The sequence below is a fragment of the Amblyraja radiata genome, unplaced genomic scaffold (assembly GCF_010909765.2).
Source record: "Amblyraja radiata isolate CabotCenter1 unplaced genomic scaffold, sAmbRad1.1.pri scaffold_913_ctg1, whole genome shotgun sequence".
In the NCBI taxonomy this organism is placed as follows: domain Eukaryota; kingdom Metazoa; phylum Chordata; class Chondrichthyes; order Rajiformes; family Rajidae; genus Amblyraja; species Amblyraja radiata.
The window spans coordinates 20,340-43,579 of NW_022630911.1; the positions used below are offsets into that span (position 1 = coordinate 20,340).

The following is a 23,240-nucleotide window of genomic DNA, read 5'->3' on the forward strand; positions in this document are numbered from 1 at the left end:
GGGGCATGTTGGCCAGTGTGGGCAAGTTGGGCCAAATGGCCTGTTTGCACACTGTGTGACTCGGGGTTGGACTAGTGTAGATGGGGCATGTTGGCCTGTGTGGGCAAGTTGGGCCAAATGGCCTATTTGCACACTGTGTGACTCGGGGTTGGACTAGTGTAGATGGGGCATGTTGGCCTGTGTTGGCAAGTTGGGCCAAATGGCCTATTTGCACACTGTGTGACTCGGGGTTGGACTAGTGTAGATGGGGCATGTTGGCCTGTGTGGGCAAGTTGGGCTGATGAGCCTGTTTCCACACTGTGTGACTCTGACTCTAACCCGCGTTCTGGTTCTCTTCTCACTTGCAGGCAGAGGTTATGAGCCTCGATGAATACGCGAAGACGTCACGGTCCCTCCAGTACTGAGCAGGGAGTGTACCTCGGGCCGACGCAGACTCAAGTACTCTCCTCCTCCTCCTCCCTCCCTTCACTCTCCGCCTCTTCCGCCCCCCCAACGCTTACCTTCAAGGACGACATGTCGTGCCGCGACCGCACGCAGGAGTTCTTCGCTGCCTGCAAGTCCATGCAGAACAGACAGGTGAGCATTCGGCTGCTTCTCGTGGGGACGTACGATGGCGGGAGATGAGGTGGGGCTAACGAGAGGGGCTTCTACTTTGTGGAGGGAAGGTTTTAAGGTGTGTGGGGCTTGTACTCGCTAGAATTTAGAATATTGAGGGGGGTTCTTATAGAAACTTACAAAATTCTTAAGGGGTTGGACAGGCTAGATGCAGGAAGATTGTTCCCGATGTTGGGGAAGTCCAGAACAAGGGGTCACAGTTTAAGGATAAGAGGGCAGTCTTTTAGGACCGAGATGAGAAAATCATTTTTTACACAGAGAGTGGCGAATCTGTGGAATTCTCTGCCACAGAAGGTAGTTGAGGTCAGTTCATTGGCTATATTTAATAGGGAGTTATATGTGGCCCTTGTGGCTAAAGGGATCACGGGGTATGGAGAGAAGGCAGGGATGGGATACAGAGTTGGATGATCACGCGGTTCTTGGGGTGGAGAGGGGTGATAGCGGTATAAAGGGGAGGATAGTGTCTTGTGTTCTGTGTCTTGTGTCTACTGTTTGTGGGTAAGTGTGTCTGTTTAGTGTTCAGCCATGAGCGAATGGCGGTGCGGGCTCGACGGACCTGGTGGTCTACTCTCGCACCTACTTTCTATGTTTCTATGTTTCTATCAGCCATGATCATATCGAATGGCGGTGCAGGCACGAAGGGCCGAATGGCCTACTCCTGCACCAATTTTCTATGTTTCTATGTTTCTAAATGGTGGTGGTGCTTGGCCAAGAATGCTTTCACCCAATTAATGTTACAGAGAGATACAGCGTGGAAACAGGCCCTTCGGCCCAACTTGCCCGCACCGGCCAACATGTCCCATCTACAATAGTCCCACCTGCCTACGTTTAGCCCATATCCCTCCAAACTAGTTCCATCTCTGTACCTGTCTAATTGCTTCTTAAACGTTGGGATAGTCCCTGCCTCGACTACCTCCTCTGGCAAAATGTGTAGGAAAGAACTGCAGATGCTGGTTTCAATCGAAGATAGACACAAAATGCTGGAGTAACTCAGCGGGATAGGCAGCATCTCTGGAGGGAAGGAATGGGCGACGTTTCTGGTTGAGACCCTTCTTCACACCGGTCGGAGGGGGGGGGGAGATACATAGATAAGGAAGTGTAAGGTGTGAAAACAGCGCAATGGGAATGGAGATCAAGGAAAATGTGGAGATTGAGAAGTCTGAAGAAGGGTCTCGACCCAAAACGTCACCCATTCTTTCTCTCCAGAGATGCTGCCTGTCCCGCTGAGTTGCTCCAGCATTTTGTGTCCACCTCCTCTGGCAGCTCGTTCCATTACCCACCACCCTTTGTGTGAAAAGGTTACCCCTCAGATTCTTATTATTAGTCTAGGACTGATAATGTGCACTTGGGTCCACTGTTAATACGATCCCTTGCACAAGATGCACAAGATCGTAAAGCAGAGAAGAGCTCGGCACAGTAGTGGGCCCTTGGACTCATGATGTCCCTGTGAAACATGACACCGAGATCAACTAACCTCACCCGCCTGCACGTGAACCATATCCCTCCATTCCCTGCATATTCATGTACCGATCTAAAAGCCTCTGAAATGCCACTGTCATATCTGCCTCCACCACCACCCCTGGCAGCGCGTTCCAGGCACCCACCACAGACGGGGACTGGAACACCCACCACAGAAACTATCCAGAGAGCCGGCCTCCACCGCCCTCTGAGGCAGAGAATTCCACAGACTCACCACTCTCTGTGAGAAAAAAGTGTTTCCTCATCTCCTTTCTAAATGGCTTACCCCTTATTCTTAAACTGTGTGTGTGGCCCCTGGTTCTGGACTCCTCCAACATCGGGAACATGTTACCTGCCTCTAGCCCCTTGATAATCTTATATGTTTCAATAAGAACTCCTCTCATCCTTCTAAACTCCAGAGTGTACAAGCCCCTCATGATTTTATGCACTAAGGATTGAAAGATGCAGCACGGAAACAGGCCCTTCGGCCCACCAAGTCCAGGCTGACCATCAATCACCCATTCACACACGAGTTCTATGATATCCCACTTTCTCATCCACTCCCTGCACAGTCGGGGCGATTTACAGAGGGCCGACTAACCTATAGTTAATTAACCCACACGTCTTTGTGATGTGGGAGAAGATTGGAGGAAACCCTCACGGCCACAGGGAGAACGTGCAAATTCCACACGCACGCACGCATACACACGCACAGCACCCGAGGTCAGGATTGAACCCGGGTCTCTAGCGCTGTGAGGCAGCGTCTCCACCCGCTGCACCACCGTACCACCTCAAGGAGTTCTCTGCCATTTAGAAATGTATTGGGAGGGAATTTGATGAAGGCGCTACGGAGAAGAGGGGGAGGGATTGCTTGCGATGTTTCTTAATGACGTCCTTCTTTCACTTTCAGAATGGATTACAGGTGAACAAGCCTCACCTGAAAACCATGCGGCAACAGAGCGAATTCACAATCATGGCCAAGTGAGTATTGTCACCTCTGGGTTATGTCAGACAGGGGTTAAAGTGTAAAGTGTTTGGCAACCGGGACATCACGTAGGTCAAGGCCTTCAGCGAAAGGATCGCTCAGTCCACCTTGACCTGCGTGGTTGCCAAAAACTTCCCATTCCCACATCAACCTTTCCGTCCTGGGCCTCCTCCACTGTCAGAGTGAGGCCCAACACAAATTGGAGGAACAGCACCTCATATTTCGCTTGGGCAGCTCACACCCCAGCGGTATGAACGTTGACTTCTCTAACTTCAAGTAGCCCTAGCTTTCCCTCTCTCTCCATCCCCTCCCCCACCCAGTTCGTTGTACCGGTTTCACTGTTGTCCTGGTGGGTTTCACTGCCTGTGTAACCTTCTCCACAGCCAACAACGGACCATTGTGGGCTCCACCTTGCCTTGATCCTCGTGGCTTTTTGCATATCTTTCATTCATTTGTCCTTTGCACCTTCTGTATCTCTCGTTTCCCTCTCCCCCGACTCTCAGCCTGAAGAAGGGTCTCGACCCGAAACGTCACCTATTCATTTCCCCCCAGAACTGACTCACTCGAGCTGCACCTCATATTTCGCTTGGGTAGTTTACATCCCAGCAGTATGAACATTGTCTTCTCCAATTTCAGGTAGTCCCTGCTTTCTCCCTCTTTCCCCTCCCCTTCCCAGCTCTCCCACAGCCCGCTTTCTCCGCATCTACCTTTCTTCTTCCCCCCACCCCCACATCAGTCTGAAGAAGGGTCTCGACCCGAAACGTCGCCTATTTCCTTCGCTCCATAGATGCTGCCTCACCCGCTGAGTTTCTCCAGCATTTTTGTCTCCCTTCGATTTTCCAGCATCTGCAGTTCCTTCTTAAACACTGAGTTACTCCAGCACTTTGTAAACCAGCATCTGCAGTCTGCTTCAGTATGAAACACATATTGTTCTGCCGGTCTGCAGTGCATACATACATGACTCCAGTGCCTACTCACTAATTGGCAAGGATGGGGGTGTGCACAAGAGGTTCTCTCCGTAGACACTAACCAACATTTGCTTTGTGCTGAAGATAGACACAAAGCGCTGGAGTGACTCAGCGGGTCAGGCAGCACCTCTGGAGAACATGGATAGGCGATGTTTCGGGTCGGGACCCTTCCTCTGACCGATTGTAATTGGGGAGGGGGGAACTGGCAGCGAGAAAAAACCAGGATAAATCAGGACCGGCAACAGATGACCTCGGGCAGGGAGGTTCCATGATAGGCTGATAGTTGGTGAGCCCACGTTTTGTGTCCATCTTTGTTATAAACCAGCATCAATGGATATTTTTAAGGCAGAGATAGCTACTTTCTTGATTAGTACGGGTGTCAGGGGATAATAGACAATAGGTGCAGGAGTAGGCCTTTCGCCCCTTCGAGCCAGCACCGCCATTCAATGTGATCATGGCTGATCATCCCCAATCTGTACCCCGTTCCTGCCTTCTCCCCATATCCCCTGACTCCGCTATCTTTAAGAGCCCTATCTAGCTCTCTCTTGAAAGCATCCAGAGAACCTGCCTCCACCGCCCTCTGAGGCAGAGAATTCCACAGACTCACCACTCTCTGTGAGAAAAAAGTGTTTCCTCATCTCCGTTCTAAATGGCTTACTCCTTATTCTTAAACTGTGGCCCCTGGTTCTGGACTCCCCCAACATCGGGAACATGTTTCCTGCCTCTAGCGTGTCCAAACCCTTAATAATCTTATATGTTTCAATGAGATCACCTCTCATCCTTCTAAACTCCAGAGTGTACAAGCCCAGCTGCTCAGCATATGACAGTCCCGCCATCCCGGGAATTAACCTTGTAAACCACTCCCTCAATAGCAAGAATATGGGATATGGGGAGAAGGCAGGAGAATGGGGTTAGGAGGGAGAGATAGATGGATCAGTCATGATTGAATGGCGAGATAGGCTCGATGGGCCGAATGGCCAAATTCTGCTGATCTGCATGCAGCTTCTTTACATTGGTGCTGTTTACCAATGACTGCAAGCAGCAAATATCAAGAACAACGGGCGATGCTTAGATAATTCTACACCATCCCGTTATGCGCCCTAAGACGGACAACGCACAAGTCAGATAGATCCTTCTGCGCTGTCCTGAAAATATTTCATTGACAGCCCCCATGTAAATTAGCTCAGCCTGATCAGCCGTGCTTGTGGCACAGACACGTTGCCAACTCGGCCCCGTGGGATGAGGGGTGAGATTCCACTCATAGTTCAGCTGCTCTCCAGTCCAATGGGCTGAACCACTAATGCCCTCCGAGGACAGCGAAGAGCAAGGTCCCATGGACAGGGCAGCACAGGAACAGCTGCAAAGGGTGCAGGGAAGATTTGCAAGGGTGTTGCCAGGACTCGAGGGTCTGGCCTGTACAGAGAGGCCGAGCAGACTCCGACTCCATTCCTCAGAGCGCAGGAGGATGAGGAGTGATTGAAACATATAGAATATGGAGCTGGAGTAGGCCATTCGGCCCATTGGCTGATCATCCAAAATCAGTAACCCTGTTCCTGCTTTTTTCCCCATATCCCCAAGTAGGAGTGTCGAGGGAACCGGGGTCCGGCCCTACTGCGCCCCAGTATCCAGCTAGAGGAGGCACCCCCACCCCCCCCCGGAGAACAAGGATAGACTGGAGAGGACGGGGATGTGTCATCCAGGAATGGAAACGTAGAACAATAGGTGCAGGAGTAGGCCATTTGGCCCTTCAGGCCAGCACCGCAATTCAATATGACAATAGACAATAGGTGCAGGAGTAGGCCATTCGGCCCTACAGGCCAGCACAGCCATTCAATATGACAATAGACAATAGGTGCAGGTGTAGGCCATTTGGCCCTTCAGGCCAGCACCGCAATTCAATATGACAATAGACAATAGGTGCAGGAGTAGGCCATTCGGCCCTACAGGCCAGCACAGCCATTCAATATGACAATAGACAATAGGTGCAGGAGTAGGCCATTTGGCCCTTCAGGCCAGCACCGCAATTCAATATGACAATAGACAATAGGTGCAGGAGTAGGCCATTCGGCCCTACAGGCCAGCACAGCCATTCAATATGACAATAGACAATAGGTGCAGGTGTAGGCCATTCGGCCCTTCAGGCCAGCACCGCCATTCAATATGACAATAGGTGCAGGTGTAGGCCATTCGGCCCTTCAGGCCAGCACCGCCATTCAATATGACAATAGACAATAGGTGCAGGAGTAGGCCATTCGGCCCTTCAGGACAGCACCGCCATTCAATTTGACAATAGGTGCAGGAGTAGGCCATTCAGCCCTTCAGGACAGCACCGCAATTCAATATCACAATAGACAATAGGTGCAGGAATAGGCCATTCGGCCCTTCAGGCCAGCACCGCCATTCAATATGACAATAGACAATAAGTGCAGGAATAGGCCATTCGGCCCTTCGAGCCAGCACCGCCATTCACGGTGATCATGGCTGATCATCTAAAATCAGTACCCCGTTCCTGCTTTTTCTCCCCATATCTTTTGATTCCTTTAGCCCCAAGAGCTAAATCTAACTCTCTCTTGAAAACATCCAGTGAATCAGCCTCCACTGTCTTCTGTGGCAGAGAATTCCACAGATTCACAACTCTCTGGGTGAAAAAGTTTTTCCTCATCTCAGCCCTAAATGGCCGACCCCTTATTCTTATAGAGGTATACAAAATCATGAGTGGAATAGATTGGGTAAATGCACAGAGGTTCTTCCCCAGAGCCAACAATGGTTCATTGTTGACTCTTGGCTAGGTGATAACGAGTTATACAGACATTGAAACTCAACAGAACGATAGTGTCTGATGATGGGTCTGATGAAGGGCCTCGACCTGAAACTACACCCATTTCTTTTCTCCAGAGATGCTGCCCGACCCGCTGAGTTATTCCAGCTTTTTGTGTCTATCTTTGGTTTAAACCAGCATCTGCAATTCCTTCCTACACACAAGTCCCACCTGCCCGCGCTGCCCGACCCATGGTGTTACTCCAGCATTTTGTGTCCATCTTTAGAGAACATGGACAGGTGATGTTTTGGGCCTGACGAAAGGTCTCGACCTGAAGCATCACCTCTCCGTGTTCTCCAGGGATACTGCCCGACCCGCAGAGTTACTCCAGCACTTTGGCTTCTTAGTGAAACTCTTACCTTTTCGTGCAGCTGAATAAATGTGTTGTCATGAAATTTTGTGTTTCTTTGCAGGCGAATTGGAAAAGATTTGAGTAATACGTTCTCCAAACTGGAAAAACTGACCATATGTAAGTGTTGGCACTGAGGGCCATACTAGGTTCAGGTTCATTATTGTGACTTGCACTGAGGTACCGTGAAAAGCACAGTCGTGCATGCCAAAGATCCTATAGCGGAGCAAGATAGACCACTCCTGCTAAATACAATGGGCTGACGTGTAGTACGCAACGGAGCGGAACGTGGGCCTTTTTTTCATCCATTTCCGTAACCCGACCCGCAGTGTAATCAACGTTGCGGCCGAACAGTTTGTGTTAATAAATTATAATTCTGAAAATGAGAAGATTTTTACCAAATAACTTTTATTTTTACGAGGATATTTCCGTAACCGGCTTCCGTCTCCGCTCTAGTATCCTGTGGGATCTTTGGTGCGGAGACGGAAGCCGGTTACGGAAATGGGGCCGAAAATGACCCATGAATCTGCCCATGACCGTACTACGTCTTTTTGGTCGAGTGGACTATCTTGCTCCGCTATAGGATCTTTGGTGCTTGCTATCCAAACAGATCAGATAATACAGAGCTGCCAAGTAGTACGGATTTTCCTTATTTTGTACGGAAATGCGATAAGTACGGATTTGCTTTGTAAAATACGGATTTTTTTAAATCGGCCCAACTTCCTGTTTTATCATCAGTCTGAAGAAGGGTTTCGGCCCGAAACATTGCCTATTTCCTTCGCTCCATAGATGCTGCCTCACCCATTGAGTTTCTCCAGCATTTTTACCTTCCTGTTTCAGCTTGCTGCTTAAAAAATGCAAGGATATAAAAAGTCATACTGTAACTCTAAAAATTATAGCAGATTAAATCTATTAGTATTTTAAATGTCAAGATCTGGATGATTATTTTTGTGAACTTTGATCTGCCTGTCCCGCTACAGGTTTAAACAGCGCTGTCAGTTTAGCGCGTGGGATTTTAAACGAACAGCGCTATGGGTTCAAATCATAACGCTTGCAGCTGGAGAGCCATTACCTTTACACACAGCGCTATGGCCACCAAGACTGTTCGGGAAGGGAGAGGGAGGGAATAAGAGAGGGAGGGAGAAAAAAAGGAAGGAGGGAGGGAGAGAGAGGGAGGGAAAGAGAGGAAGGAGGGAGAGGGAGGCTTCCAAAATGGCTTCTAAATCATCGTCTGGTGCTAAAAGCAAGAAGCAGCCGTTGAAACAGAAGTATACAAAGAGATGGCAATGAATACACTGTCAAGTAAGGTGCATAGAAGACATTTGGTAGCAAAGTTGTGCATTCTTGTACTCTTATATGGGTATGACCGCACATAAAAAAACAACATTTTTTTTCAGCAAAATGGCACCTCGTAAAAATACTGATTTCCTCAGCAAAATACTGATTTTCAGGTACTAGAATACTGAAATGCTCTGACAAAACTTGGCAGCTCTGGATAATATCATACATAGATATCATCGTCAAACTTAAGTACAATAGGTGGTGCAAAGGGGAAGATACAGAGTGCAGAATCTACAATGCCCTCCATAATGTTTGGGACAAAGACATAGAAACATAGAAAATAGGTGCAGGAGTAGGCCATTCGGCCCTTCGAGCCTGCACCGCCATTCATTATGATCATGGCTGATCATCCAACTCAGTATCCCATCCCTGCCTTCTCTCCATACCCCCTGATCCCTTTAGCCACAAGGGCCACATCTAACTCCCTCTTAAATATAGCCAATGAACTGTGGCCTCAACTACCTTCTGTGGCAGAGAATTCCAGAGATTCACCACCTCTGTGTGAAAAATGTTTTTCTCATCTCGGTCCTAAAAGATTTCCCCCTTATCCTTAAGGACCTCTGTACTCCGCAATTTGAGATTTGCAATAGAAAAAAATCACATGTGGTTAAAGTGCACATTGTCAGATTTTAATAAAGGCCATTTTTATACATTTTGGTTTCACCATGTAGAGATTACAGCAGTGTTTATACATAGTCCCCCCATTTCAGGGCATAAATACATTCAAAGGAGCAGAATTAGGCCCACAGAGTGTACTCTGCCATTCAACCATGGCTGATCTATCTTTCCCTCTTAACCGCATTCTCCCACTTTAAACCTCTCACCTTGAGGCTATGCCCTCTATATTTCCGCCCTTTGTGAAAGGTCACGACTTCCTCAGCATTGCGTTTGCCTTTCTCGCTACCGCTTCGACTCGCAAATTGACTTTTTGGCACTCCCAAGTCCCCTTGTACCTCCGATTTCTGGATTCCCTCCCCATTTAGAAAATCGTCTACGCCTTTATTCCTACGACCAAAATGCATGACTCCACACTTTGCTACACTATATTCCATCTGCCACTTCTCTAACGCCCACTCTCCCAACCTGTCCAAGTCCTTCTGCAGAGTCCCTGCTTTCTCTACACTGCCTGTATTACACTATATACTATGGATGGCACGGTGGTACAGCAGTAGAGCTGTTGCCTCACAGTGTCAGATTGTGTGCAGTTTTGGTCTCCACATTTGAGGAAGGACATTCTTGCTATTGAGGGAGTGCAGCGTAGGTTTACAAGGTTAATTCCCGGGATGGCGGGACTGTCATATGCTGAGAGAATGGAGCGGCTGGGCTTGTACACTCTGGAATTTAGAAGGATGAGATGGGATCTTATTGAAACATGTAAGATTATTAAGGGTTTGGATACACTAGTGGCAGGAAACATGTTCCCGATGTTGGAGTCCAGAACCAGGGGCCATAATTTAAGAATAAGGGGTAAGCCATTTAGAACGGGGATGAGGAAACACTTTATCACACAGAGAGTTGTGAGTCTGTGGAATTCCCTGGATGCTTTCAAGAGAGAGTTATTTAGGGCTCTTAAAGATATGGGGAGAAGGCAGGAACGGTGTACTGATTGTGGATGATCAGCCATGATCACATTGAATGGCGGCGCTGGCTTGAAGGGCTGAATGACCTACTCCTGCACCTATTGTCTATTGTCTGACGGTGATTCTTGGTCTTGTTACAGTGGCAAAGCGGAAATCACTCTTCGATGACAAAGCCGTTGAAATTGAAGAACTGACGTACATCATCAAACAGGTTTGGCGACTTTAAATGCCTCATGGCTGTTTTCTTTCATTGTTAAGTCATGTTTTCTCACTGCTTTTCACACGTCAAGAGGGGAACCAGCGTTGATCCAACAGAGAACAAAGTGTGGGAGAAGTGAGGCAGATGGGAGGTCAGGACCGCCTCGGTGGGATTCCTCGGTTCTAAACGTGAATATAATGAACCAATACCTATATCAAATAACAAAACTTCGGACGAAATGCGTAGGAAGGCACAGGAAGGTGATGAGTCAGAGTACAGCAGGCAGTGAAGAAAGCGAATGGCATGTTGGCATTTATAACAAGAGGAATCGAGTATAGGAGTAAACTTCTGCAGTTGTACAGAGCCCTAGTGAGACCACACCTGGAGTATTGTGTGCAGTTTTGGTCCCCTAATTTGAGGAAGGACATTCTTGCTATTGAGGGAGTGCAGCGCAGGTTAGGTTAATTCCAGGGATGGCGGGATTGTCATATGCTGAGAGAATGGAGCAGCTGGGCTTGTACACTCTGGAGTTTAGAAGGATGAGAGGGTATCTCATTGAAACATATAAGATTGTTAAGGGCTTGGACACGGTAGAGGCAGGAAACATGTTCCCGATGTTGTGGGAGTCCAGAACCAGGGGCCACAGCTTAAGAATAAGGGGTAAGCCATTTAGAACGAAGATGAGAAAACACTTTTTCTCACAGAGAGTGGTGAGTCTGTGGAATTCTCTGCCTCAGAGGGCGGTGGAGGCCGGTTCTCTGGATGCTTTCAAGGGAGAGCTAGATAGGGCTCTTAAAGATAGCGGAGTCAGGGGATATGGGGAGAAGGCAGGAACGGGGTACTGATTGGGGATGATCAGCCATGATCACATTGGATGGCGGTGCTGGCTCAAAGGGCCGATTGGCCTACTCCTGCACCTATTGTCTATTGTCTATTGTATAGAAGTGAGATTGACCGAATGGTGCCAGCGCAATAACCTGGCCCTCAACACCAGCAAAACCAAGGAACTGATTGTGGACTTTGCAAGGGGTAGGATGGGGACCCACAGTCCCGTTTATATCAACGGGTCGATGGTGGAAAGGGTCAAGAGCTTCAAATTCCTGGGCGTGCACATCTCTGAAGATCTCTCCTGGTCCCAGAACATTGATGCAATTTTAAAGAAAGCTCATCAATGCCTCTACTTCCTGAGAAGATTACGGAGAGTCGGTTTGTCAAGGAGGACTCTCTCTAACTTCTACAGGTGCACAGTAGAGAGCGTGCTGACCGGTTGCATCGTGGCTTGGTTCGGCAACTTGAGCGCCCTGGAGAGGAAGAGACTACAAAAAGTAGTAAACACTGCCCAGTCCATCATCGGCTCTGACCTCCCTATCATCGAGGGGATCTATCGCAGTCGCTGCCTCAAAAAGGCTGGCAGTATCATCAAAGGCCCACACACCATCCTGGCCACACACTCATCTCCCCGCTACCTTCAGGTAGAAGGTACAGGAGCCTGAAGACTGCAACGTCCAGGTTCAGGAATAGCTGCTTCCCCACAGCTATCAGGCTATTAAACTCAACTCAAACAAAAATCTGAACTTTAATAGCCCATTGCACTTTATATGCTTATTTATGTGTGTGTGTGTGTATATATATTCAATGGTATATGGACACACTGATCTGTTCTGTATTCATGCCTACTATATCCTGTTGTGCTGAAGCAAAGCAAGAATTTCATAGTCCTATCTGGGACAAACGCAAATAGACTCTCTTGAATCTTGAAAGGCACGGTGGCGCGTTGGTAGAGTTGCTGCCTTGCAGCGCCTGAGACCCGGCACCCACGTGGCCTGTCCTCGACCTCACGCACCCTCACCGGCCCTGCCGCCTCGTCGACTGCCACCACCGAGGTCCACTCCGCGGCACCGACCCAGTCCGGCCACGGGCGTTCCCCCACCCCGGCTTCTCCGCGGCCTCCCGGGAATACTATGCTTACATATCCGTTTCATTAGTCCCGTTTCTGGTCAAACGACGATAAAACGCTCCTCACTCTCTTGGTTTAAGGTCATGTGTGATGGGAGTAGAATGAGCCCATTCGGCCCATCGAGTCTACTCCGCCATTCAATCATGGCTGATTTATCTCTCCCCTCCATGTTCCCCGATGTTGGGGGAGTCCAGAACCAGGGGCCACACACAGTTTAAGGATAAGGGGTCGGTCATTTAGAACGGAGATGAGGAAAAGCTTTTTCACCCAGAGAGTTGTGAATCTGTGGAACTCTCTGCCTCAGAAGGCAGTGGATGTTTTCAAGAGAAAGTTAGATAGAGTTCTTAAAGATAGCGGAGTCAAGGGATATGAGGAGAAGGCAGGAACAGGGTACTGATTGTATGATCAGCCATGGTCACAGTGAATGGCGGTGCTGGCTCGAAGGGCCGAATGGCCTACTCCTGCACCTATTGTCTATTGTCCTAACCCCATTCTCCTGCCTTCTCCCCATAACCCCTGACACCCGTACTAATCACAAATCTATCTCTGCCTTAAACATATCCACTGACTTGGCCTCCACAGCCTTCTGCGGCAAAGAATTCCACAGATTCACCACCCTTTGACTAAAGAAATTCCTCTTCATCTCCTTCCTTAAAAGAACGTCCTCAAATTCTGAGGCTGTGCCCTCTGGTCCTGGACTCTCCCACTAGTGGAAACATCCTCTCCACATCCACTCTATCCAAGCCTTTCACTATTCTGTACGTTTCAATGAGGTCCCCCCCCATTCTCATCCTTCTAAACTCCAGCGAGTACAGGCCCAGAGCCGTCAAACGCTCATCATAGGTTAACCTATTTTTGGAGAAAATCCCACGCAGGTCACGGGGAGAACGTGCAAACTCCGTACCGGCAGTACTTGTAATCGGGATTGAACGCAGGACTCTGGTGCTGGGAGCGCTACAAGGCAGCTTCCATTCACCATTCACCACGGGCAAAATGGCCGCCACCACGGGCAAAATGGCTGCCGCCCCGAGCTGTCGGACGGTGAGACGGCGTGGGTTTCCTCATTGACATTTGCCTCTGCTCTTCCTCCAGGATATAAACAGCCTGAACAAGCAGATCGCACAGCTTCAAGACTTTGTCCGGGCCAAGGGGGGCCAGACAAGGCACATACAGACGCATTCCAACACCATTGTGGTGTCACTGCAGGTAAACCCAGGCCCTCGGTTCCCCCGAACACCCCCGCTCCCCCCCCCCCCCGTGCTAGAGAAATCAATCGAGGACTCGGACTTACGGAGAGCGAGACTTTATTAGGTGATATCACGGAGGAACGGCCCCCGGGAGAGACAGCTCCTCAAGGGTACAGAGACGTCACGAGGTTATATACTGCCTTAACGTTTCACTACTCAGACCCTTACATAGTTGAGGCAAAGAATGACAACATCACACACACAAAGAAACAGACGTCTGTGCCTGGCACAAAAAGCTGGAGTAACTCCGGCAGCATCTCTGGAGAGAAGGAATGGGTGTCGTTTCTGGTTGAGACCATCACCCACTCCTCCTCTCCAGAGTTGCTGTTACTCCAGCTTTTAGTGTCTCTTCGATTTAAACCAGCATCTGCAGTTCCTTCTTACACAGATGTCTGCGCTGTTGACTGAGCAGTTAACAGCATTAAAATCACACTGTTGTGTTCAAAAGGGAACTGCAGATGCTGGAATATCGAAGGTACACAAAATTGCTGGGGAAACTCAGCGGGTGCAGCAGCATCTATGGAGCGAAGGAAATAGGCGACGTTTCGGACCGAAACCCTTCTTCAGACTGATGGGGGGTGGGGGGGGAAAGAAAGAAGGAAAAGGGGAGGAGGAGGAGGAGCCCGAGGGCGGGCGGATGGGAGGGTGGGAGGAGACAGCTAGAGGGTTAAGGAAGGGGAGGAGACAGCAAGGGCTAGCCAAATTGGGAGAATTCAATGTTAATGCCATAAGGACGCAAGGTCCCCAGACGGAATATGAGGTGCTGTTCCTCCAATTTCCGCTGTTGCTCACTCTGGCAATGGAGGAGACCCAGGACAGAGAGGTCGGATTGGGAATGGGAGGGGGAGTTAAAGTGCTGAGCCACCGGGAGGTCAGGTAGGTTATTGCGGACTGAGCGGAGGTGTTCGGCGAAACGATCGCCCAACCTACGCTTGGTCTCACCGATGTAGATCAGCTGACATCTAGAGCAGCGGATGCAGTAGATGAGGTTGGAGGAGATACAGGTGAACCTTTGTCGCACCTGGAACGACTGCTTGGGACCTTGAATGGAGTCGAGGGGGGAGGTGAAGGGACAGGTGTTGCATTTCTTGCGGTTTGCACACCATCACACTATAAGGAACAGATGGCTCTCCTATGAACCAGGCGGCATAGAAACATAGAAACATAGAAAGTAGGTGCGAGAGTAGACCACCAGGTCCGTCGAGCCCGCACCGCCATTCGCTCATGGCTGAACACTAAACAGACACACTTACCCACAAACAGTAGACACAAGACACAGAACACAAGACACTACCCTCCCCTTCATACCGCTATCACCCCTCTCCACCCCAAGAACCGCGTGATCTCCTGGGGGAGGCAAAAAACCGGATAAAAACCCAGGTCCAATTCGGGGAAAAAAATCCGGGAAATTCCTCTCCGACCCCAATCCAGGCGATCGACACTTGTCCAGGAGATCACTCAGGTCTTACTATACTAACCATACCTAGGTCCATATCCCTGCCCTCTCCCCGTAGCCCCTTATCCCCTCGGCAGCTAAAAAACCATCTATTCTAGACTTAAACATATTTAACGTTTCTGCTTCCACTGCTCCCTGGGGCAGTGAATTCCATAAATTAACCACCCTCTTGGTGAAGAAGTTCTTCCTCATCTCAGTTTTAAAAGAGCCCCCCCTTATTCTGCAACTATGTCCCCTAGTTCTAGTTTCCCCGATCATTGGGAACATCCTCGGTGCATCCACCCGATCAAGGCCCCTCACGATCTTATACGTTTCAATGAGATCGCCTCTCATTCTCCTAAACTCCAAAGAGTAGAGCTCCAGCTTACTTAACCTTTCCTCATATGTCAATCCCCTCATTGCAGGAATTAATCTTGTAAACCTTCGCTGCACTGCCTCCAGGGCTAGTACATCCTTCCTTAAGTATGGACCCCAGAACTGTACACAGTATTCCAAATGTGGTCTCACTAATACTGTGTACAGCTGCAGCAAGACCTCCGTGTTTTATACTCAATCCCCCTAGCAATAAAGGCCAAAACTCCATTGGCCTTCCTGATTGCTTGCTGCACCTGCATACTGACCTTTAGTGATTCATGTACTAATACCCCTAGATCCCTTTGCGTTGCATTACAACGCAGCTCCTCCTCATTTAGAAAATAACTTGCCCTATCATTCTTTTTCCCAAAGTGAATGACTTCACATTTATTAGTATTAAATTTCATCTGCCAAGTTGTTGCCCACTCACCTAGCTTATCTATATCCATTTGCAGACTCTTCCTATCCTCCTCATCCCCAACTTTTCCTCCCATTTTTGTATCGTCCGCAAATTTTGATATATTACACTTGGTTCCCTCCTCCAAATCATTTATATAAATTGTGAACAACTGGGGTCCCAGCACCGACCCTTGCGGAACCCCGCTAGTTACCGGTTGCCATCCCGAGTATGAACCATTTATCCCCACTCTCTGCTTCCTATTTGTCAGCCAATCCTCTACCCATGCTAATATATTACCCCCAATCCCATAATTTTTTATTTTGAGCAATAGTCTCTTATGTGGCACCTTGTCAAAAGCCTTTTGGAAGTCCAAGTATACCACATCCACCGGTTCCCCTTTATCCACCCGGGTTGTTACTTCCTCAAAGAATTCGAGCAGATTCGTTAAACAGGATTTCCCCTTCACAAAACCATGCTGGCTCTGTCCGATGAAGTCATGTTTATCCAAGTGCCCCGGCATCTCTCTAGTCCCGCAATAAATAGGTGTCAACATGCACGACAGTTAAGGGCCTGTCCCACTTACGTGATTTTTTTCGGCCACATGCCGGCACCCGTCATAGTCACAGCGGGTCGCCGAAAATCTTCAACATGTTGAAAATCCAGCGGCGACCAGAAAAAGGTACGACTCTTTGGCCCAAGGAGTTATGAATAAAACAAACTCTTTGGCCCAAAGAGTCGTACCTTTTTCTGGTCGCTGCTGGATTTTCAACCGGTGCGACTATGATGGGTGCCAGCAAGTCGCCGAAAAAAATCACGTCTTAAAGGTTTAACAACATTCTCTCACAGCGGGCAACGGCTGGGGCTCCAGTCCCCGACTGACTTGCACTGAGAACGTTTAACCTCTCCCTTTCCTTCCCTCCCGCAGTCCAGACTGGCGTCCATGTCGAACGATTTTAAGTCGGTTCTGGAAGTGAGGACAGAGGTAGGTGATGATCGCTTGGTTTTGTTTTATTCATAACACCTTGGTTTACCCTCCTAGTGGTTTATCATCACACGTGACAATAGACAATAGGTGCAGGGGTAGGCCCTTCTGCCCTTCGAGCCAGCACCGCCATTCAATGTGATCATGGCTGATCATCCCCAATCAGTACCACGTTCCTGCCTTCTCCCCATATCCGCTGACTCCGCTATCTTCAAGAGCCCTATCTTGCTCTCTCATGAAAGTATCCAGAGAACCGGCCTCCACGGCCCTCTGAGGCAGAGAATTCCACAGACTCACAACTGCAACATACAGGTTCAGGAATAGCTACTTCCCCACAGCCATCAGGCTATTAAACACAACCTCAAACAAACTCTGAACTATAACAGCCTATTGCACTTTTTCTGTGTATTTATGTGTGTATATATATATTCTATGGTATATGGTCACACTGCTCTGATCTGTATTTATGCCTAAAATACTCTGTTGTGCTGCAGCAAGCAAGAATTTCATTGTCCTATCTGGGACACATGACAATAACCTCACTTGACTCTTGACTTCTCTGTGTGAAAAAGTGTTACCTCGTCTCCGTTCTAAATGGCTCACCCCTTATTCTTAAACTGTGACCCCTGGTTCTGGACTCTCCCAACATCGGGAACATGTTTCCTGCCTCTAGCGTGTCCAAACCCCTAACAGACTTATATGTTTCAATGAGACACCTCTCATCCTTCTAAACTCCAGAGTGTACAAGCCCAGCCGCTCCATTCTCTCAGCATATGACAGTCCCGCCATCCCGGGAATTAACCTTGTAAATCTACCCTGCACTCCCTCGATAGCAAGAATGTCCTTCCTCAAATTAGGGGACCAAACCTGCACACAATACTCCAGGTGTGGTCTCACTAGGGGCCCTGTACAACAGCAGAAGGACCTGCTTGCCAACAGACAGTGAAATTCTTCATCATATGGTCGTGTTCTAGTAGTATTAGGCCATTCAGCCCATCAAGTCTACTCCGCCATTCAATCATGGCTGATCTAACTCTCCCTCCCAACTGCATTCTCCTGCCTTCTTCCCCATAACATCTGACACCTGTAACTAATGAAGAATCTTATCGATGTCTGCCAGTACACACAGTCCAGTGGAGTATTGCCATAACCCCGACCCCCGATTAGCAAGGGTATGGATATAGTCCACTGAGCCCACTTGAAAGAGGTGCCGTTTTCAAAGTCGAAGCTCTAGTTTAAGTTTTTAGTTTTAGAGACACAGGCCCTTCGGCCCACTGGGTCTGCGCCGGCCAGCGATCCCCGCACACTAACACTGTCCTACACACACACTAGGGAAAATTTACATTTTTTTTAACCAAGCCAATTAACCTACAAATGCTGCACGTCTTTGGAGTGTGGGAGGAAACCGGAGCATCCGGAGAAAACCCACGCAGGTCACGGGGAGAACGTGCAAACTCCGTACAGACAGCACCCGTAGCCAGGATCGAACCCCGGCCTCTAAGCGTTGTAAGGCAGCAGCTCTACCCGCTGCGCCACCGTGCCGCCCCTATGAGCAGTGTCTGTTCCAGGCAAGATCCAGACTGTTACTGGACTTCAGCCATCTCCTTCTGCAGGTACAGCAGGCAGTGAAGAAAGCTAATGGCCTGTTGGCCTTCATTGCCAGAGGATTTGAGTTTAGCAGCAAGGAGGTCCTACTGCAGTTGTACAGTTCCTCCTCACCTCCATTCTAAAAGAGCGTCCTTTAATTCTGAGGCTGTGACCTCTGGTCCTAGACTCTCCCACTAGTGGAAACATCCTCTCCACATCCACTCTATCCAGGCCTTTCATTATTCTGTACGTTTCAAAGAGGTCCCCCCTCATTCTTCTAAACTCCAGCGAGTAGAGGCCCAGCGCCGTCAAACGCTCATCATACGCTAACCCCACATCTGATCTGTCTGGTGGGGGTTAAAAAAATACAATATTTAGTTTAGCTTTAGAGATACAGTGTGGAAACAGGCCCTTCGGCCCACCGTGTCCGTGTAGACCAGCGATCCCCGCACACGAACACCATCCTACACACTGGGGGACAATTTACACATTTACACCAAGCCAATTAATCTACAAACCCGCACGTCTTTGGAGTGTGGGAGGAAACCGAAGATCTCGGAGAAAACCCACGCAGGTCACGGGGAGAACGTGCAAACTCCGTACAGACAGCACCCGTAGTTGGGATCGAACCCGGGTCTCTGGCGGTAACTCTACTGCTGCGCCACCGTGCCGCCGTTATATAGCACAAAACCAAAGCCCTGAGTCCCTGGTACAATCAAGGCAGCTCGTAGTTTGTGATTTAGTTGTGGTTTATAGTCTGATGGATGTTGAGAAGCAGTTTCTCCAGAACCTGGCTGTGACACTTTTCAGGCTCTTCTGCAGTTGTACAGGGCCCTAGTGAGACCACACCTGGAGTATTGTGTGCAGTTTTGGTCCCCTAATTTGAGGAAGGACATTCTTGCTATTGAGGGAGTGCAGCGTAGGTTCACCAGGTTAAAACAAGTAAATTACAAATATATAAATAATATGAAACAAAAACAACATATCCAGCAATTTGATAGAAAGTGGAGTTACGTGGGATAGGCCAGTCTGAACAGGTGAGTTTTGAGGGAGGTTTAAAGGTGGGGTGAGACTCCATGGTACGGATTGATACTAAGTAGGTACATTTATTGGCCAAGTATTCACATACAACGAATTTGCCTTGGTGCTCCGCCCACAAGTAACAACATGACACATACAATGACAGTTACGAATGACTCAGAAAACACTAAACGTTAATAATAATAAAACATTCATGATAAAACACCATTGATCAAGCATGTGAACCAACAAAATACCAGATCAAAGGGAGGCTACAGATTTTTGGCTGTTGAGTAGAGCAACTACTCGTGGATAAAAACTGTTTTTATGTCTGGCTGTGGCAGCTTTGACAGTCCGGAGTCGCCTTCCAGAGGGAAGTGATTCAAAGAGTTTGTGGCCAGGGTGAGAGGGGTCAGAGATGATCTTGCCCGCTCGCTTCCTGGCCCTTGCAGTGTACAGTTCATCAATGGAGGGAAGGTTGCAGCCAATAATCTTCTCTGCTGACCGGACGATTCGCTGCAGCCTCCAGGTGTCGTGCTTGGTGGCTTAGTGGGATGTTTATTCTCCAGCATTTTGTGTCTTAGCTTCAATTTAAACCAGCATCTGCAGTTCTTTCCTACACAGGGAGGGGGCTATTTTGCTTTGTGGCTAGTGTTTGATTCGTTCTTTTCCTGCCAAACAGAATCTGAAAATGCAGCGGAACAGGAGAGAACAGTTCTCCCAAGCGACAGTGTCCAGCCTTCCCCCTTCAGCGGCTAACGGCTATGGTAAGCACTGAATTTGTTGCGTATCCGGGTGTGGGATTCTGCAGTGCTGTGGCCCCTTAATGAGTCCGTTACAAGTCCTCATAGAAAACAGGTGCAGGAGTAGGCCTTATTGAATAGATCATAGGCAAGGAGTAGATCATATTGAATGGCGGCGCTGGCTCGAGGGGCCGAATGGCCCCTCGAGCCAGCGCCGCCATTCAATATGATCATGGCTGATCATCCACAATCAGTACCCCGTTCCTGCTTTCTCCCCATATCCCTTGATTCCCTAAGAGCTAAATCCAACTCTCTCTTGAAAACATCTAGTGAATTGTCCTCCACTGCCTTCTGTGGCAGAGAATTCCACAGATTCACAACTTTCTGGGTGAAAATGTTTTTCCTCATCTCAGTCCAAAATGGCCGACCCCTTATTCTTAAACTGTGTGTGGCCCCTGGTTCTGGACTCCCCCCCCCAACCTGGGGAACATGTTTCCTGCATCTACCCTGTCCAATCCCTTAATCCCTTTCATATGTTTTTATAAAATAGCCTCTCATCCTTCTAAGTTCCAGTGAATAGAATGCGTTTTCGATTCCTGACAAGGCAGAGTGGTCTGCTAATAGTGTCAAGTGACTCAAGTCACTTTTATTTCTACAGCACATTTAAAAAACAACTCTCGTTGACCAAAGTTGGGACGACAGATGGCACAATGGGCTAAGTGTTCGGCTGGCAACCGGAAGGTAGCCGGTTCGAATCCCGCTTGGAGTGCATACTGTCGTTGTGTCCTTGGGCAAGACACTTCACCCACCTTTGCCTGTGTGTGAATGTGTGTGAGTGACTGGTGGTGGTCGGAGGGGCCGTAGGCGCAGATTGGCAGCCACGCTTCCGTCAGTCTGCCCCAGGGCAGCTGTGGCTACAGAAGTAGTTTACCACCACCGAGTGTGACTGAGGAGTGAATGAATAATGCGATGTAAAGCGCCTTGAGTATTAGAAAGGCGCTATATAAATCCCATCCATTATTATTATTATTAAAGTGCTTTACATTGGTGGAGGTACTAATGTTATACAACATTGGTTCATAGATTAAGTACATACATCACTACACGCCCTCCCTCAGAGGATGTCAAGAAAGGCTTGAGAGTAAAGATGAGTTTTAAGTCTCGACTTAAACTTTTGATAGAGGTCTTTAAAATGATGAGAGGGATAGACAGAGTTGACGTGGATAAGCTTTTCCCATTGAGAGTAGGGAAGATTCAAACAAGAGGACAGGACTTCAGAATTAAGGGACAAAAGTTTAGGGGTAACATGAGGGGGAACTTCTTTACTCAGAGAGTGGTAGCTGTGTGGAATGAGCTTCCAGTGGAAGTGGTGGAGGCAGGTTCGATTTTATCATTTAAAAATAAATTGGATAGGTATATGGATGGGAAAGGAATGGAGGGTTATGGTCTGAGTGCAGGTAGATGGGACTAGGGGAAAATAAGTGTTCGGCACGGACTTGTAGGGCTGAGATGGCCTGTTTCCGTGCTGTAATTGTTATATGGTTAAAGAAGTTGATGGAGGGGGCGGTTCTGATGGGAAGGGGGATGCTGTTCCACAGTCTAGGAGCTGCAACCGCAAAGGAGCGGTCGATCGCCCCTGAGCTTATGCCTAGATGTTCAGTAACCCCAAGTCGGCCGATCTGAGGGACCTGGAGGTGGTGTGGTGGGTAAGCAGACGTTTGATGTAGGTGGGGGCAAGCCCGTTAAAGGCTTTGTAGACATGATGCATCTTGAAATTCGTGAGGGCAGTGGTTTAGGATTGTCACGTGTACCGAGATACAGTGAAATGCTTGCCGATCAATTAAAATCAGATCATACCATCCAGATCCATCGCCGATTTTCCAACAGCTTGGTCTGTACATTCTCTCCGTGACCACGTGGGTTTTCTCCGGGAGCTCCGGTTTCCTCCCACATTCCGAAGACGTGCAAGTTTGTAGGCTAATTGGCTTCGGTGAGAATTGTAAATTGTCCCTCGTCGGTGGTCACTCGAAACGAGGCTGACTGTCCTCTATTGGGAGGTTGCCCGTGCGTGACATTGTTCAAGTTCAAGTGAGTTTATTGTCATGTGTCCCTGTATAGGACAATGAAATTCTTGCTTTGCTTCAGCACACAGAACATAGTAGGCATTTACTACAAAACAGATCAGTGTGTCCATATACCATAATATAAATATATACACACATGGATAAATAAACTGATAAAGTGAAAATAACAGATAATGGGTTATTAATAATCAGAGTTTTGTCCGAGCCAGGTTTAATAGCCTGATGGCTGTGGGGAAGTAACTATTCCTGAACCTGGTTGTTGCAGTCTTCAGGCTCCTGTACCTTCTACCTGAAGGTAGCGGGGAGATGAGTGTGTGGCCAGGATGGTGTGGGTCCTTGATGATACTGCGTGGGGAGACTGGTGCACAGACAACCACCCCACGGTCCTTGACAGATCTGGGTCAGGATCCTGTGGCGTGGAGTCCCAAGACGACCGGAGACCCTTTTCTGCCGCAGCCTTCATCCGCCTTCCCAGCCGTTGTGACCTGTTCCTCCACTAAGGTCAGCCATCGTCCTCCGCCCGTTCCACCGTTGAGGTCTTGGTTGGATTGGCTCTTTGTCAGAGACCTCCCCCTCGACCTTACCGCCATGGGTGGCCCTACCAGGAGCACAGCTCCAGACGGCATCGCTCTCAGGATCTCAGGACCACACGAGCTTCTCCTCCACGACAAGGTGACAATCCACGGAGAAGAAATTGCCCCTAGTGTGCGTAGGATAGTGCTAGATTACGGCGTGGACTCAGTGGGCTGAAGGCGCTGGTTCCGTGCTGTACCTCTTGGCTAAACTGGTGGTCTGGCACCTCCGTTAATCCGGACAAAAATACGAGAACATGCTGTAAATTGTCACCCCCTCACCCTCACCTCCCTCCTCTCCCCTCACCCTCACCCTCACCCTCACCCTCACCCTCACCCTCACCCTCCCCTCCTCTCCTCTCCTCTCCCCACCACCAGGAGGCTCGGTGCTGCTGAAGGATGACGCGCGGAGGTCGGGAGATGTCGCCATCGACATGGACGACAAGACCAGCCAGCAACTACAGCTCATCGACGAGCAGGTGAGGAGGCTCACAGCTGCCGTCTCTTCTACCGACTCCCCCAACC

General features: G+C 48.9%; 1 protein-coding gene across 1 annotated transcript; it reads left to right on the forward strand.

Moving 5' to 3' along the window:
• Positions 1-319: 319 nt before the first annotated feature.
• stx5 (syntaxin 5) lies at positions 320-23,202 on the forward strand (the record flags this gene model as incomplete). The annotated part of the gene is made up of 8 exons (XM_033017106.1): positions 320-576; positions 2,984-3,054; positions 7,258-7,313; positions 10,255-10,325; positions 13,363-13,476; positions 16,653-16,709; positions 19,999-20,083; positions 23,094-23,202. Coding segments are annotated over exons 1-8 (773 nt in total), but the record flags the coding sequence as incomplete, so codon positions are not given.
• Positions 23,203-23,240: the final 38 nt, after the last annotated feature.